This window comes from Cornus florida, unplaced genomic scaffold (genome assembly GCF_030987335.1).
Source record: "Cornus florida cultivar Cherokee Brave unplaced genomic scaffold, ASM3098733v1 CherokeeBrave_3.0.0_Hap2_Chr09, whole genome shotgun sequence".
Taxonomy (NCBI): Eukaryota; Viridiplantae; Streptophyta; class Magnoliopsida; order Cornales; family Cornaceae; genus Cornus; species Cornus florida.
This window is the reverse complement of record NW_026775579.1, coordinates 88,110,836-88,129,729: the sequence shown is the minus strand read 5'-3', so window position 1 is coordinate 88,129,729 and position 18,894 is coordinate 88,110,836. Positions and strand designations below refer to the sequence as shown.

The window sequence follows — 18,894 nt, the reverse complement described above, 5'->3', positions numbered from 1 at the left end:
GTTTGACGTAAAATAATTTTTTCAAAAAATATATATATTTTTTAGGTAAAATATTATTTTTTATTTTTAGTGTTTATCAAAAGTTTAGGACAAGGTTGAAGTCGAGTTCATCACTGATATATGTAAAATAACTTATTGAAAATTGATAAATAAATTAGTTTTGTTAGGTTTAATATATATATTTTTTTCGTAAATATTTTACGACAACCAAATACCTAAAAATATAAAAAAATATTTTAACTCAAACAAACCGAACCTACATCATATAATTTCACCTAATATATATAATTTTTTAAAATTATTTTTAATAACTTTATCTATATTATTTTTTATCGTTCCATTTGCCTCTTACTTCCGCAAGAATTGTTTATACACTAAATCAAATTAATAGTTGTACCCAAAGTAAACCACTAAAATACGGTCGGTTCTAGGATCCAATGATTCTAGTTTTAATTTTTCTAAAAACTGTTAAAATTAAATGGATTTCGATTTAATCTGAAATCGTGTGAAACCAAAAGTGATAGTGTTAGACTGAACCTTCGATGATATGGAGAAAGTGTTACTTAAATTCTAAAATAATATAATAAAAATATTTTTTTCTCTTTCTCTGTCCGTATCTCCTTCATGTTCTTCTTTTTTCTTTTTTATTATTATTTTTTTTCTTCTTTTCTTCTTTTATTTTTTTAATTCATTACATATCCCAAAACTCGAAAGAGACAATATATATACTTTGGCCTTTTTTTTTGGTCTCAAGACTACTCATGCATGTTGCCAACTTGCCATGTGTCTGGTTTGTTTGCCACAATTTTTGTTTGTCTGTTTGTTTTTTTTTAAACTTGTCACCATGCTTATTCAATATATATATATATATTTAGTCATTGTTTCAGGATTACCAAGAAGCTTAATAATCCTACATGAATACAAATATATACTTAGAGAATTCTAAGTACCACTATTAAATATTTGTATAATATAATATTCTAATTTTTCTTTTTAACTCTTTCGGTATTTTAATTTATAATTTTCTATACTACTTAAATCAATCTTTCCTTTTGAGTCCTTAAATAAATTATCATTGAAGTAAAACTTAACCCATACTAAATAAATTTATTAAAATTTTGATCATAATCTTTTCCTTTTGTCTTTCTCCATTTGTTCTTTGTTATTGTCGTAGCATATTTGTCGTGAGCATACTGTCTGTTTGGCTAGTGTTTTTGGTTCGTGTTTTTTACTTTTACTAGTTTATTGTAACGAAGCAAAAGCACGAAACATGTTTGGTAATATTTACTGTGCTTTTAAATAATACTGAAGCACTTTCAAAATTGAAAATATCAAAATGATACTTTTGTTTGCTTCCGTATTATAGCAAAACATTGTTTAAAAAAAAAAAAATTATAAACTAACATTTTAAACTAACTATTCAAAATTTCAAATTTGTAATACTTTTTACTAAATATGCTTTCATATTTTTACTTCTAAAAATCTTGTAACAAATTTACGTTATCAAATAAACTTCTAAATAATGTTGAATACACTCTAAAAGTATAAACATTGCTTTTGTTTCGAGTCAAAGTAAAAGTACAAAACAACTTTGATTGTGAAATAGTGATATGTAACTGATAATCTGATCTCTAAATAGTTGAAATAAAATTGTTGAGGTTTTTTTTTTCACTTTATTTATTTATTTATTGAGTTTATGTACATATACATATTTGTATAGACAAGCGGACACGTGGATGAAGAGTTTTGAGCATGGAGTGTGACAGCAGCACACTCATTTTACTAGGTTTGCAGGCATCTATTGGCATTTCATTTGGACTTTCTACTTTAGTGAGTCCTGTGCCACTTTTGGTGCACAGACACACGCAGCACAACGCAAGTCACGTGATAGGCTTTACATAATTTGTATGCATATATGCCCTCGGCACCCTTTCCTGTAGGTCACGTGATTGGGGTTCTAGTCTATGTTGGAATGCATGTCTGCGGTACGAGAAATTATTGTATGGACCAAGTCCATACACCTCATTTGCTGAGTTGGTGAACTACATTGACTAATTCTAGATAGTTGTAATAAAATCATTTTTATTTTCAACACATCATCTTTTTTTATAAGTTGTCAGGTCAGCCATTAACAAGAACAAACTCTTTTTTCAGTCCACATTTTGAATCCAGCACGCAAAGAAAAACTTGACAAATGATTTCTCTTTCTTGATTTTGTTTTCCCGCCTTTCTCTCTCATTGGTTTCGTTTTCCCGCCTTTTGCTTCATCAAAATATCAGCTTTCAATCCATCTTCAAGCAAAACTTCTTTCTCTCTCTAAACCATCATAAGTCCCTCCTCTGTTTTTCCTCTTTCATCCATGAGCTTCTCAGGTACATTCCTTCATTCTATAAACAAACAAATTATTATAAAAAGTTTATACTAATACTAGCATCATCATACATAAAATACATTAAGATACTTGTTTGTTTTTTTTATTGTTTATCTAGAAAAGAAAATATGTATTGCACAATTTTGGGGCCATTTTTTCAAGTTGAACTTTTTTCTCTCTCTAAACCATCATAAGTCCCTGCTCTGTTTTTCCTATCTCATCCATGAGCTTCTTGGTACATTCCTTCATTCTATAAACAAACAAATTATTATTGAAAGTTTATACTAATACTAGCATCATCATACATAAAACACATTAAGATACTTGTTTGTTGTTTCTATTGTTTATCTAGAAAGATGTATTGCACAACTTTGGGGCCATTTTTTTTAGTTGGATTAGCTCTAGGTTGGGGGTGTTTTAACATTAGTATGATGTTTAAACCCATTTCTTATAATTAATTCCTTGATTGTTATGATATTAATTTTTTTTGTTCAATTTTAATGTAGACCATATTGACAATGATAACAACCCTTATGTTATACTCGAGAGGGAAGATAATTCTGATCTAAAAGTTGGAATGTTGGTATATAGTGAGGAAGAAGCTTACAATCTGTATAACACTTATGCTATAAACAAAGGGTTTAGTGTACGTAAAGGAAAAGTTCGGAGGTGTGAAGGTACTGGTGGTTTGCGGCAACGTATCTTTTTGTGTTCATGTGAAGACTTTAAGGAAGATGGTCCACCTTTTGAAGAAAAAAAATATGAAAGAATGCTAACTAGGACCGGTTGCAAAGCTCGTGCTGTATTTAATGCAAAATGGTATTTGGGAATTGGCTAAGTTTATTTCAGAACATAACCATGTACTTGCAAAGCCCGAAGAAAAACACTTGCTGAGGTCAGGGCGAAAGATTACTAGTACTAGTGCAAATATCTTGAGTTCCATGTCGAAAGTCGGTATAAGAGCGACTAAGGCATACTCATACTTGTCTAAAAAGGCTGGTGGAGTTCAACATGTTGGTTCACATAACGTAATTGTCATAACTTCTTACAATATGAAAAATCAAAATCAATAGAAGCAGGAGATGCTCAAAGTGTCATCAATTATTTCAAGTGCAAGCAATCAGAAAATCCAATGTTTTTTTACACAGTTCAAGTTGATGATCAAAATCGAATAACTAATTTTTTTTGGAGAGATGGTTCCTCTAAATTGAATTATCAATATTTTGGAGATGTCGTTATATTTGATACCACTTACCGGACAAATAAGTACAATATGATTTGTGCTCCTTTTGTTGGAGTAAATCATCACTGGAAGAACGTATTATTCGGTTGCTCTTTTTTATTGGATGAAACAACAGCTTCTTTTGTATGGTTATTTGAAGCATTTCTGGAGGCGATGGGAAATAAGGCTCCTAGTACAATTTTCACCGACCAAGATAGTGCAATGGCAAATGCTATACGTAAGGTGTTACCTAACACGCGACATTGCCTATGCACATGGCATATCATGAAAAATGCAGCTCAAAATATTTTTACTTTGTTTGCAAATCCAAGGTTCAAGGATAAGTTGACAAAGCTCTTTTATGGTTGTGAAACTGAAGAAGAATTCGAGTCCATTTGGGGAAAGATAAATGAGGAGAATGACATTGTAGGGAATAAATGGTTGAGTAAATTGTATGACATTCGTGAGAAGTGGTGCCAAGTTTTTAGTTGTGATATATTCTCGGCCAATATTTTATCAACACAAAGAAGTAAGAGTACAAATAATATCTTTCAACATATTGCTTGCAAGTCCATGACTCTTACTGAATTTGTGCAGCATTATGATGAAAGTGCAAGTCGAATGCGTGAAATTGAAGTGACAGATGATTTTACATGTGCTAGAGGTAAGCCTCCCTTGCTAATACCTAATAATTGTACTTTACTCCATGCAGCTTAAGTGTATACACATAAGATTTTTAAAATGTTTCAAGCAGAGTTCTTAAAAGCTTTAAATGAACAAATTATTCATGTTGATTCTGTTGGGGAACTTCTCATTTACACTTTGAAAGGCATGGGTTGCAATAGAGAACATATGGTAGAATTTCACTATTCTAATCTCACTGTTCAGTGTAGTTGTAAAAGGTTTGAATCTTTGGGCTTGTTGTGTCAACATGGTTTAAAGATATTGAATCATAATGCCATCCAAAATATTCCAAGTGATTATATTTTGAAGAGGTGGACAAAAGGTGTAAAGGAAGTGATTATCATTGATGAAAATGGTGAGATATCCTAGAATGCAGCAACATCGTCAAAGACAATCTTCTTAAACAAGCTCATGTGCAAAGCTTTTAGTGTTATGAGTTTAAGTGCATATGATGATGAAACATTTATGGTTGCAAATGGCCATCTAGACCAAATTATACAAGAAGTTAGAAATATTAAATCAAGGAATGTGATGGATGGTTGTAATTCTGATAGAGTTGATGTTGCAAATGAAGTAAATGGCTCAATTGATGAAAATGTGGTGTTGGATCCTCCCCGTATGAGGCCAAAAGGGGTAACATATGGTAAAATTAAGGGCAGCTTGGAGAAGCAAAAGAAAAAGCCAAAAAAAAGGGTAACAACATCTGTAAGAGAAGATTTAAGGGTTTCTTGCTCTCAACAAATGGTATCTAACTCCCATAATCAGGTAGATATAATACAAGGTATATGTGTAGTCATTCATATAGAGGTTACCTTATAATTGTTATTTATTTAAAAGGTTTGTTACAATATTCCATACAGGTTTTTGGATATCATAAAAGTCCTTTTGTAAGCTTTCAACAAATGCAACCTTTTTTGCCAAATCAAGCAAGTCACAATTCTGATAACTTTAATCAGGTATGAACATTTCACTTTCATTTTAAACATGAATAAATGTTTAGATTATGTTTAAATTATCCTTTATATCCTAACTTTTATGTTTTGTAATTGCTTTGGTATTTTTGTAGATGTCTGAGAAATGAGACCATGGAAATTGTGGGACTTCCTAAGAGAGCTATATGACCATTTTCTCTGTTCGTCTTGATAATTTTGTCCTTTTTCTATTATGATGAAAAAAAAGTACATTTTGCTCTTCATTTTTGTAATGGAAGATGAATCCCAAACTGATGTACAATATTATTTTTATTAAAGCTTCTGTTATTGGTTAATTTCGATTTAGTGGATTGTTTTTCCTTTTCTGGGTTCATGTTCAGTGAATTATTTCTGGGATATGTTCTACATATCATCCTTACACGATAAACAATCACAAGTTCATAACAATAGAATATAAAATGTAAGGTTGATCCAAAATTCAGGAGTATTGACAAAGTAGGGGTTTTAAAGTTGAAGGCAATCAAATTCATTATCTTCCGAATTTTTCATTCTACATCCTGAATATTTTTAAACAAATACGGAGTAATAATAATTGTTTTCTTAAAAAAAAAAAAAGTGTTTTTATAATTAGATTTGGCATAATCTTCACAAGTTTGATCAATTCTGCTGATTTATGCAAATTCATTTCAGTATATGTCCAAACTGATAGATGATAGTGAACCATTTCCCTTAGAAAATTTAAAAAAATGAATATTGCATTTTGGGTAGTAAAAACAATGATCTATCAACAACATCAATGACCTATTGTTACATTCACCCAATAAAATTTATTGCCTTGTAAAGAAGCATAAAACCTCAAAACTCATACAAAAAAAACGTCAAGCAGTACCACAGAAAAAAAAAAATAAAAAAAAATAAAAAAATAAAAATCACCCACTTACGTTTGTAGCAACAAGAAAAGAAAGGGTATGTCATCCCTTTGGTTACACCATGTAAATGAACCCCAAACAACCCAACATCCATCTGTCTACATGATTCAATCATTCTTCGAAAATTTCAAAGCATCCATCGAGGCTTCAGAGCACCAATTTTTTTCTTGGATGTGGAGAATATAAATCTCCAACGAGAACCTATCTCTGCCCTAGTTGTTGTTGGAGATTTGTAAGATAGTTTCGTTGATGAGCTCGAATACCATTCGTGCATAAAGAATAGAAATCTGTAAAATACTTGCTGGAGAATTGAATTCTTGACGACACAAGTAATCTGGACCTTAGATTTCTCAATCACTTCCACCCCAAAACCATCCATGTTTCCACTGTGACCCGCTTTCTTCAATCATTCACAAAGCATCATCTATGAACTTATTTTGAATAAAATTTTAAGATAAATGGAGAGAGGTTTGAATTCTTGAAATTTGAATTGCGGAAGAATAATTTGAATTAGGGAAAACTGGTTAGAAAGAAACAATTTCTGAAAAGTTGCACACATAAAACGAGAAGGGAACGAAACCCAAGGAAGAGAGAGAAAAATTTTGTTTCTTTCCGTCAATTTCTTCACCCATCTGCGCTGATGTGGCAAATTGAATATAAAAATAATTTTTTATTACAACTGTCTAGAATTAATTGGTGTAGTCCACCAACTCAGCAAATGAGGTGTATGGACTCGGTCCATACAATAATTTCTCCTGCGGTTCCCTTTCTTGTATGGAAGAGGATTTGGAGTCTCTTATTTCGAGCCTTTATGCAAATATTTTCAGCCTCATTTTCTACTCTCAAGCTCTAAGAACCCTGCAGATAAACTTTTAGGGTGTGTTTGGATAGACAGGGGAGAAAAAAAGAGAAATGATAGTATTAGTTATGAGAGAAAAGAAAAGAAAAGAAATGATAGTAATAATTTTAATTTGTGTTTGGATAGATAGGGGATAAAAGAAAAGAAAAGAAATGATAATTATTCTTGTTTGGATAAGATAGAGGAGAGAAAAGAAAAGAAAGGATAGTGACTAAATTACTATCTTACCCTTTCATAACTACTTCACATATTATCCATTTCCAAAATCTCACATAGGATATTTGGAATGTTTCTTTGTGATAGTTCAATGCAATGGGTAGAAACAAAAGTAAAAAAGATAAAAGAAAAATAATGGATGAAAACAAAATTAGGATATAAATGGAATAACTTTCTTTATATTGATTTGTGGAGGATATTTTTGGTATTAAGAATTTACAACTCCCCATCCCTCCCCATCTCTCCCCATCTTCTCAAATTAGGAGAGAAAGCTTATAAGGAATAGGGAGGGATAGCTATCCTCCCTATCCTTTATTTTCTTTCCAATTAAGTTACCCAAACACACTTTCACATTATCCTCTCTTTTATTTTCTCTCCCTCTAAATCAACTCTACCAAACACACCCTTACTGTTTTTATATGAGTGCTGAGTTTTCCGTGATGGTTAGTCGGTAGTTGCAATCAACCACTGCCTATAAAATTAATTGTTTAAAAATATTTTTAACCTGTTTGATTTGTTATTCTGAAAAAAAATTTCACAAATTTAAAAAATAGAAAATAATGTTCAGAGAATTATAAAAGACTATTTTATGAAAACAAATTTTTTTATAATTGAATTTTAAAAAAATAATTTTCGCTGTTTTTAATTTTTAAAAATTAAAAAATTATTTTTATAATTACAAAACAAACTTTTTTTATTTTAATATCATAATTATTGATAGCCTGAAGTGAGAGTCATGTCTGGTCCCACTCCAGGTTATCACTACTTGGTTCCTTCAAGTAAGTGGGGGGTGGGGTAGGCTGCGGCTGGGCTAGAATGACACTACTCTTTATTTCTTTTTTCTTTTCTTTTTTTTTTTTTTTAACTGTGATTAAATATTATTAAAAATAATAAATATTTCATACTTCCATTTTAAGTTAACTTTTTAAGATTGTAAAAGTAATTTTTAATATTTTTTAATATGACAGTGACTGAATTTTCAAACCAACCGTTCTGAATTTGTCTTTATTCTACAGTGGGTTGGGTTCGATATATAGTGAGGTTTATAACTTTAATACAAAAGGGCAAATTAAAAATGTTACAAAAAATAATGCATTTGATTCTCATGTTGGGCAATTATTGCTAGACAACAAAAAAAATTGGAAAAGTAATAAAGATTTAAAATGGGACCTAGGAAGTACTAATTTTAGTCCACTGTAGATTAAAAAAAAAATTTAATTTTGTATTAGACAAGATTTATCTATTCATCGGTAAGTAAGTCGTTCTTATTTATTATTAATTTGGTCCAATTACAAATATGTAATTACCAAATCACACATAATTTGTAATAAATTAAAAAAATGATAAATAAAAAAAATCACAGAGGATGATTGAATTTACTTTTTTAAAAAAATTATTTCCTTATTTATCACTTATAATTACAAGTTATCTGTACAATTATAATTGGACCATATTGAATAGAAATGACCTACCCACCCATAGTCGGTAAGTCTTGTCATCTTTAGAAAGACACAACCAACTATTCTCAATTCTCAACAAATGTTGTGAGTAGTCAACTTTGTCGGTTAATATATCATTACAGTTAATACATGCATATATAAATATTATATTTAAAATTTGTTGATCGAATTTAACAAAATTTATATACATAAATACTTATAATATACGAGTATATATTATATTTATGTGTTGGGACTTCTTTCAAGTTCCAACATATGCTCTAAGTAGTCGATTGTGTCGGTGCACAAATCTATTTATATGGTAGGTGTCAACTGATATATCTTCAACATGCATATAAACATCATAAACTTGAGCAGTTCTAGCCCCAAAGCTCCATGAAGCTATTAATATGTTCAACTATTTCATTGAGATGGGTAGCTGAATACAAAGTGTGTGAAATTATTATATTGAATAAATTGGACACAAAATTGACACATTTATTTAGTATTATTTATTAGTGATTTTCATATAAAATAGTTTGGACCTTTGACTCGTGTTATTTTAAATTAAAATTTTTAATTAGGTTGTGTGCAATATTGACTACTCCCAAAGTACATTGACACATATATTTAGTTTTATTTATTAGTGATTTTCATATAAAATAGTTTGGACCTTTGACTCGTGTTATTTAAAATTAAAATTTTTAATTAAGTTGTGTGCAATATTGACTACTCTTAAATTACCCAATTATTTTAGGACGAAAGGAGTAATAATTTGGAATCATCTCTGGTGCCACTGGACTAACATTCGCAAAGTTGGAGTTCACGAAAATGGTGAAGAGAAGAGCTCCCTATGAATCCAACGTACCTCTACCAAATATCAAAACTAAAACATGCATCACGACAGATGTAAAACACCGTGAATCCCCATTATTACCTTTTAAAGAAATGTTAATATGAATATAGAATGGATGAGTAGTTCATGGGTGATTTACTGATCAAATCACAAATACATGTATAATTTATAAACTTTGATAAATAAAAAAAGTACATTGGCGGTTAGATTGTATTTTAAAAAATTATTATTTTTATTTATTAATTTTAAATTCACATATGTGACATCATCAAGTAGTAAGAATCATTTATAAGGGAGTATGTAAGTATTGTCTAAAGGTGAGTCTTATTAGGGGTGAAATTATAAAATAGACCTTAAACTTATATAATTACAGTCAATTACAATTTTTTTTCTTTTTTATTTGAGTAGTGATGATTGAATCGATTTATTGGAGTGAATAATTTAATTGAAAGTTTTTGATTAATTATTTATACACAATACAAATAAGTAAAAGACTTACTTTTTTTATTTATTGTATAAATAAACTAATTAAAATAAATAAATAAAAATTTATTATAACAAATTGGTACAAATATCTTTTTTTATCTTTTCATTTTCAAAACAGATGTTGCATCATGTAGCAGCTGTAAAGCATACAGATGTGGAATCCCTTAATAAAGAATCATGCTAATGGTGGGTCCTACCATATGTCTCCATTTAATTGCTTTGCAACTACTCTTTAATCCAAAAGTATGATTTTTTATGTTTTTGAAAGATAAATTTAGAGAATATAAAATATTTTTTTCGTCTTAAATTAAGTGTTATATATATATATATATATATATATATATATTTTGTTTGTTTCAAAATAATAGTCCACTTTCCTTTTTCAAATAATATATTTTACATTTTTTTATATATGTGCTTTGAGTTTTAAATTTTAAATTTGAATATTCAAAACTTAAAAGGACAAGTTAGTAATTTTTCAGACAGACAATGTATGTCTCACATGTCCTCTTAAAAATTACTATTCCCTATAAGCGACACTTAAATTGGGACGGAGGGAGTAATGTTTAGAGAATAATAAAAGATAGTTCTTTAAAAAATGACATTTTTATAATTGAGTTTTAGAAAACAGTTTTTAGAAAACTGAACCAACTAGAGTTTTTTTCTATACAGTTTTAAATTTTCTGAGAAAAGAAAACTGTTGTCATAGTTACAAACCAAGCAAGGACAGAGGTCCAAGTCCAAATAGCTATAATGTCTTATTCTTCCAAAAAAACTTGGGTATTGTGGGCAGGTTAGTGATAAAGGCAATCTCAGAGTTTTTTTTTAGAAATGGGAAGCTACTTGCAGAGGCAAACAATATATACATAGCCTTGGTCCCCAAATGCCAAAACCCATCCACACTCCATGATTACAGGCCAATTTCTTGTGTCAACACCTTATAAAAATGCATCTCCAAATTGCTTGCTGCAAGGTTACAATTAACACTGCCTCACTTAATTGATCAATCCCAATCCGCATTTGTTCCTGGGAGGAGAATCACATACCCATTCTTCTTGCTCACGAGTTGCTTAGAGGGTATCATAAGTATGGTAAACTTGTTAGGTGTGCAATCAAGGTGGATCTCAAGAAAACATTTGATTCAGTGAAGTGGAATTTCATCATTAGCTGCCTTTCATTACACAAATATCCTCCTAAATTCATCTCTCTGATCAAGGCTTGCATTTCTTCCCCATCATTTACAATTGCCCTAAATAGTGAATTTCAGTGATTTTTTAAAGGTCAAAAAGGTCTTAGACAAGGAGATTCAATCTCTCCCTTCCTTTTTTTATCATTGTTATGGATGTTTTTTCTTCAATAGTGAGCAACTATGTGGGAAGGGTGTCCTCTTTTAAATATCACTGGAGGTGCAATCAACACAGAATTACTCAATTGTCCTATGCAGATGATTTGCTCCTATTTTGTCATGGAGACATATGCTCAGTCTCAGTCCTCAAGTCTGCCCTGGATCTTTTTTGCTCAATGTCTGGCTTGGACATTAATCTTTCAAAGAATGAAGTTTACCTTTCTGAAATTAATGGCCAAACACAACATGACATTATTTCACTACTGGGGATTGATTTAGGTACACAACCAGTGAGATATCTAGGAGTGCCATTGATCTCAACCAATTTAATGGCATGGCACTGCAGTTTATTGGTAAGCAAGATCACTCATAGAATCTTTAACTGGACTTCCAAATCCCTTTTTTATACAGGTAGACTTCAATTGATTAAAGCAGTTCTGGTCTCCACACAGAACTATTGGTGCAATATTTTCATTCTGCCCAAGGGAGTCATTAATGAACTCAATAAGATTTTCAGAAGGTTTCTATGGTCTGGACTAAAAATGAAATCTTCTGGTAGTAAAGTTGCTTGGAATTTGGTCTGTAGGCCTAAGCATGCTGGAGGGTTGGGGACCCCCAATTTGGAGATTGCAAATAGGGCTGGGATCATCAGATTCTTTTGAGACCTCTTAACAGATGACTCAAACAGACTTTGGGTGTTGTGGTGCCATTCTCACCTTCTTAAATCCAGGAACCTATGGACACTCAACTACCCATAGCCTTGCTCCTGGAGTTGGAGGAAAATCCTTCAATTGAGACACCCAGCAAGATTACTTATCAAGCATTCCACAGGCAATGGTGCTTCTACATCATTTTGGTGGGATAATTGGGCTCCTAGAGGACCACTTTGTTCAAGATTTCCTATTACAATCCTAACTGACTGTGGACTCAATGAGGCTATAAAGGTGGATTCTTTCACTATCAACAACAATTGGGATTTCCCTCATTCCACAACCAACAGCATACCTGAACTACTCAACTTACCTGCTCCATGTGTATCCAGAAGTGACACTAAAAGGTGGACAATCTCACCTTCAGGCCTCTACTCCTTCAAACACACAGTTGCACACCTTTCAGGTGAGTTTCCTACTGTTCCATGACATAATCTGGTCTGGAACTCTCCGACCATCCCTAGAATAAAATTCAACCTTTGGCTGGCTGCTCAATCCAAACTACCTACCCTCGACAGCAAATTAATGGTTTCACACCATAACATTTGCCCTCTGTGCAACATGTCAACTGAATCCCATTCCCACTTATTCTTCAATTACCCTTACATATCCCCTCTATGAAGTTTTATCAAATACAAAAGTAGCATACAAACAACAATTGATAATTGGGATACTATTGTTTTATGGATAAGTAATCAATGGAAAGCAAATACTTCTATCAATCTATATAGGAAACTATGTCTATCTTCTATGGTATTTCATACCTGGGAAGAGAGGAATGCTCGAATTTTCAGAGGCCAGAAATCTTCACAAAGGGTGGTATGCGCTAAGATCTCCTCCACAATTGTAGCAATTCTAAAGCTTGGTTGTCTCAAGGAATGTTCCTCTTCTAGATTAATCCTCAAAAGATAGGACATCTCCCTTTCTCGCTGCAGACCACCTCCAAGACCGCCGGATTAATTTCAGGCGGCATAGCTGCTGCTGCGTAACCACACGATTGATTTGAACCTCCATTAACGGCTCTGGCAGTTAATGGTAGTTAGCTTGTGTTTTGTTATCTTGTGTTTGGGTTGTCCCACGGTTGGGCTTGTATTGCAACCTTATGGATTGGTTTCTTTTGGCCAAAGGCCCACCATTTGTACATTTTATTCATATATGAAAATTGCTTTAATTTTCGAAAAAAAAAAACCAAGCAAGACCTAAGAGTTCGAGTATATTAAAAACAAGTTGATCAATATAAAAAAAAAAAAAAAAAATCGGGATTGATTTTACTAAATTGATTCACTTTTAGATTGAAAACTCACATAAGTGTTTTCAAATCACCTCCCTTAAACCACATGAAATGTTGATCGCAATACCTAAGCAGATTTAATTTTTTTAGAATTTCAACCAAATATTAAACCATTCACCAGTGTTAAAAGATCTTTTTGTGTAAAATATATACAATATGTAAATTTTTTTTAATTATTTTTTATTTTTTATTTTTAATAGTATGTTAAGATACATTATCACCTCACCAATGTGTAAAATTGTAGTGTATTTTGCACAACCCTTTTACACAATCACATCAGCATATTTATCTCTCATTCCTCTTTTTCATTCTATTAACGAATCAATCCTATATTAAGTAGGTTTGTATAAGTTATGTAGGGTCTTGGATATGACACGTAGTTCGTGAAGTTGAATATCAAAGACACTAGGGGCGAAGGGAGAGATGGGCAAATAATTTAATAAACATTTTACCAAAATGCCCTAACCAGGTCTAGTGATCACACTTATTAAATTGCATTGAGGGGATATTCTGTTACTCTAAAAAATAGTATCGATTTCATGTTGAACATTTGTACTCCCACATTCCAACATTAGTCACCCAAGATGCTATGATTTTTTATTTTTTTTTTATCTCAATCCAATAATTAAATGTAAAGAGTTAATAATTTTTGCCACAAGATAGCTCTTTTAATTAACTATGTAAATCACTTAATCATTTTATACTTTGAATAATGTTGTGAGGACATGGTAAGAGTCGTGAGCTTTTTTTTTAACTACTAAATCAAAATAAAATTTGAAATCTATCCAGAGTGAAATAAATTATTTAATAAATATTTCAATTCAGTAGAGAGAGTTCATGACCTTGTTGTAAGAGTATTTTCTTAATTCCATTGCTCAAGCTGCTTGCAGTTATAAATGTTCACGTATTATAAAGTTCACCTATTTCATTAAGGAGTCATCATGATGGGCAATTGGGTACAAAGAAGACTGTCTTTGAAATGCTAAAATGCTTTTTATTTTATTTTTTATAAACTTTTTGCGACTCCAATAGACATTATTATTCAAGTAGTACACAAGATACAGTCTCTCTTCTTCAAGTATTGTCACTACTCTCACGGTCGTTTAGAAGTGCCCACTACTCATGGTGGGATTCACTCATGGAAGGAGTCACTAAATTGCTGTTCGTTAGAGTTAGATTAGTGAATATAAAGAGTTGAAGGCGGACACTCTAAAATCTGTAATGGAGACATCTGCAGTAGTGGCCAGTCTATTGAAATACTATAATTTTTCTTTTTCATAAAAAAGATATTTGAACAAAACATTTTAAAGGTTGCAAATAGTAGGGCTGCAAGTTAGGTTGGCCCAAACCAGCTCAATCTCAACCCAATCTCAACCCAAATCGGGTTGGATTGGACCAACCCGAATTATACCCATCATGGATTATGGTCATAACCCGACCATAACCCATGTTGCAGCCCTAGCAAATAGTAGTACGAGAATAAAAGGAAACCACAGGAGCTTTTCGTTTATAGCAGACCAACTACATCCCATTGACCAAGACATTATCACCCAGTTCTAGCCACATATTTAAAAAGTGAAGCAACCAACTACAAAATGCTGAATGATCGATTAAGGCCTACCCACAAAGCTTACAGAGAGGAGACCATGGACGTGAAGGAAGTGCTCTACATGGGCAAAGGAGGAGGAGAAAATAGCTATGCTAAACTCTCCACTTTTACGGTACATTTCATCACTATCTCAATTTTTTTTTTTTTAGTCTTTTTATTTTTTTCATAAATTCATTTAGTTGACTCAAACTATTATGTGAAACTAGAGTTGACAAAAAAATATACAATTACACAATTTTATTTTTCCTTAAAAATAATTTTTAAAAAATTCAACCAGTTACTCTTTCAAATTCGGACTTTCTGGACTGGATTTGAGATGGGTAAAAATTGGTATTTGAAATCCCATCGATTTAGAATTCTATTTTTAATTTTGTCTTTCCAAACAACATAAATGCTTAAGAATCCGGTTTCCAAATCCAAATCCCACCAAATTCCTTGGTGCCAAACACAGCCTAGTGTGCCTATTTGATAACATCAAAATTGTTGTAATGTGTGCAGCAAATGGTGACTTCCATCACCAAACCAGTACTACAAAATGCAGTTCAATCTCTATTCACTAAAGGATTGCACCAACAGAAAGTTCTTAAAATAGCTGATTTGGGTTGTTCAGCTGGTCCAAACACATTCTCTGTGATTTCAACAGTAAAAGATAGTGTGGAAAAGAAATGCAAGGAAATGAATTGCCAAACGCCTGAACTTCAGTTCTACTTGAATGATCTTCCCGGTAATGACTTCAATACCCTTTTTAAAGGCTTGCCTAGTGTCTGTGACCAAAGTGAGGGTGCCTCCTGCTATGCCATGGGAGTTCCTGGCTCCTTCTATGGCCGGCTTCTCCCTCGGAACAGCTTGCATCTTGCTTATTCCTCTTATAGTGTTCATTGGCTCTCTCAGGTACACACACACACACACACACACACACACACATATACACATTTGTGTTAGCTTCATATAAAATTGACATTGCCAAGTTCTACACTTCAAAATTTCAAATAGGGGTTTCTGTTTTCTTTTAAGTATAACAAAAATGAGAAATAATTGGGTAGCTACCGTAGCTGATACCACATAATCCAAAATACTATCCCACTTAGAGATGCTAAGTACAGTTGTGACTGTATAATTAAGCACCCCTTTGACTATGTAGACTTCACTATAGGACTCACAAGTAGGGCTGCAAATGAACCGAGTTATACATAAACAGTTCGGGCTCGGCTCCTTAAGGGCTCTGTTCAAGCTCGTTCGTTTAGTAAATGAGCCGAACCTGAGCTCAATTTCAAGGCTTGTTTAGTAAACGAGCCGAGCCCGAATAACGTTGGGCTCGGCTCGTATAGGCTCGTGAATATGGGCTCATTAAGGCTCATGAACAAGGCTCGGGCTCATTATATATCTATACATATTTATATATATATAGCAACGTTGATTCAGGATATTGATTTTGAGAATACATGTGACTTTGAGCTTTGTTTTTGGGCTTATGGGTTGGGTTTTGCTGATTGAAGCTGAAAGCATCACCGGGTGCCTTATTTGGGTTGTATCATTTAATTTGGGCTTGTCTATGTTGTTGGTTTGATGTACATTATTCTTATATTTATAATAAAGTTTACCTTCTGAATATTTTATTTTGTGAAATACTATTTAATTTTGAGAACAATTTTTTTAATTTTTTTTTTTTTTAAAAAATAATTTTATTAAACGAGCCGAACCCGAGCTCAAGTTTTTGAGCTCGTCATGCGCTGAGCCCGAGCCCGTGCATACCCCATATACAAACGAGCCGAGTCCGAGCAGACCCAAGCTGGACTCGGTTCATTTGCAGCCCTACTCACAAGATCTAAGGTTGTGCTTATACAGTGACAATTATGTTTAATCAGATTATGTTATATGGACAAATTGTCGATCATTTTTCACATCAACAGTCAAAAGCAACATATTTCGGATTGGACAACGATCCCACATCTACACCCTAGTGGCCTAGTATCAAATAAAATTTTCAGAATTTGAATTGAATTTCTTCCAATTCTGATTCGAAAGTGACAATTAGGTGATCCCAAACAAAATTTTATCTCATTATCAAAAGATGTTGACAGTTTAATAGTACTAACCATTGCCAGTTGAATCTATGTAACATGCACAAGCTAATTAATTACTTCAATCGAAATTGGTGAAAGAAAAGGTACCAAAAGGACTCACAAGCAAAGAAGGCTTGCCATTGAACAAGGGGAATATTTACATATCCCAGACAAGCCCTCCTATTGTAAGAGAAGCTTACCTAGCTCAGTTTCAAGAAGATCTCACCTTGTTCTTGAAGTGTCGCTCTGAGGAGATGGTACCCGGTGCTCGGATTGTCCTCATACTTCACGGTAGGCAATCCTCCGATCCATGGGGCAAGGTGAGCTGCTACCCTTGGGAGCTATTAGGTCAGGCCATTGCTGAAATGGTTTCACAGGTAAATTTCATTTTTTTCCCATTCATTGTGATGAAATCCGAAGAATTTTGAGTTTCAAATCGAATAAATCTTAGGTCTATTTGATTCAATTTTTCAAGAAAGGTTTAGGTACGTTATCTGAAAACAGAAAACAACAAATTGTTTAAAAATTACAGTTATTTTAAGATGTTTTTGGTATTTATTTATTTTTAACAGGGGTTGATTGATGAAGGGAAATTTGATTTCTTCAATGTGCCCTACTATACATCATCACCTGAGGAGGTACAAAATATAGTGGAGAGGGAAGGTTCATTTGGAGTTGAGCATTTAGAGATTTTTCAACTTGAAGTTGCAGACAAGGAAGAGAGAGATAAGTGGGCTAAAGGTCAAAAGGTAGCAAAGAGAATTAGGTCATTCTCTGAATCATTTGTTTCATACCAGTTTGGAGAGGAAATAATGGACAAATTGTATGATAAATTTACTCATCTAGTAGTTGAGGACTTGGCCAAAGAATCAACAAAGGGCACAAGCATTATTGTTATGCTTAGCAAGGGTGGGTAGTTTAGTGTGTGTAGAACTGACCTTCCTCTCTATTTATGTCATGGGATGGGACAATATAAGCAAACGTTATATTAGATTGCCCACAAATTTAAAACAGTGTTTTTTTTTTTTTTTTTTTTTATGCAAAAAATGACATTTTAATTAGACAAATGTTATGCTTGACATATCAATAGGTTCTACCTTATATGGTATAAACTCTCGTCTCTTTTGAAGCGGAACAAAAATATGTAGCGGGTGCATGTGTTTGTTTCTTAATTGGAGAGGTGGCTAACTTAATTTGAAAAGTGACTTAAAAGTAATTTGTTTGACTAACCAGTTTTTATTGATCCACTATGCAAAATATAATCTTCTTATATGTCAAACAATTCACTTTGATATTCCGGCATTTACCCTCGCAAGTTGAGAGATGGGATGATGAAATGGACTAGCTCTTTGGTAAGAGGGACATACACGTAACCAAGATCGATCACCATTACATTATTTTTTTCCCACAGAAAGTAAGGCACGACCTATGTCTTCACGGCCCAAGCCCTTGTACCCATAGACAAGACTGACTTGCAGAAGTGCACTAGGGAGCGGCTAAAGGGGCAACAGAGGACATGGCGGGATAGGCGAGATAGTGTTGGTGTAGAGAAGAATCCTTGCCACCAATTGAGGAGCTCAGTGGCAATGTCTGAGGTGAGAGGACCATGAGCGTGGATATGCTCATGGAATTTGCTGGAGGACTAGTAGGGGAGTCGACGAGCTAGAGTCATGCAGGCTTGTGGACGACTTTGACTTTTCTGTAGTCGGCAAAGAAGAGGTATGCCTTGTCAGTGGAGGGTGACAGAGGGACAACAAGGCCAATGTCACCACCAGTAGTGGTGGCAAGCAGGGTGGCGGAGCTATGTGGCAAGGGTTGTTGGGCGCCAGGGGATGCTGCAAGTGGTATAAAGGTGCCCGTACAAGATTAGTAGTGCAGAATA

General features: G+C 33.0%; 1 protein-coding gene across 1 annotated transcript; it reads left to right on the top strand.

Annotated features, from left to right (window-relative positions):
- Positions 1-14,853: 14,853 nt before the first annotated feature.
- Positions 14,854-18,077, top strand: LOC132274935 (probable caffeine synthase 4). The gene is made up of 4 exons (XM_059776303.1): positions 14,854-15,061; positions 15,448-15,840; positions 17,117-17,389; positions 17,585-18,077. The coding sequence occupies exons 1-4, from the start codon at positions 14,936-14,938 to the stop codon at positions 17,927-17,929; spliced, it is 1,137 nt and encodes a 378-aa protein (XP_059632286.1). The 5' UTR covers positions 14,854-14,935; the 3' UTR covers positions 17,930-18,077.
- The last annotated feature ends 817 nt before the right edge of the window (positions 18,078-18,894 follow it).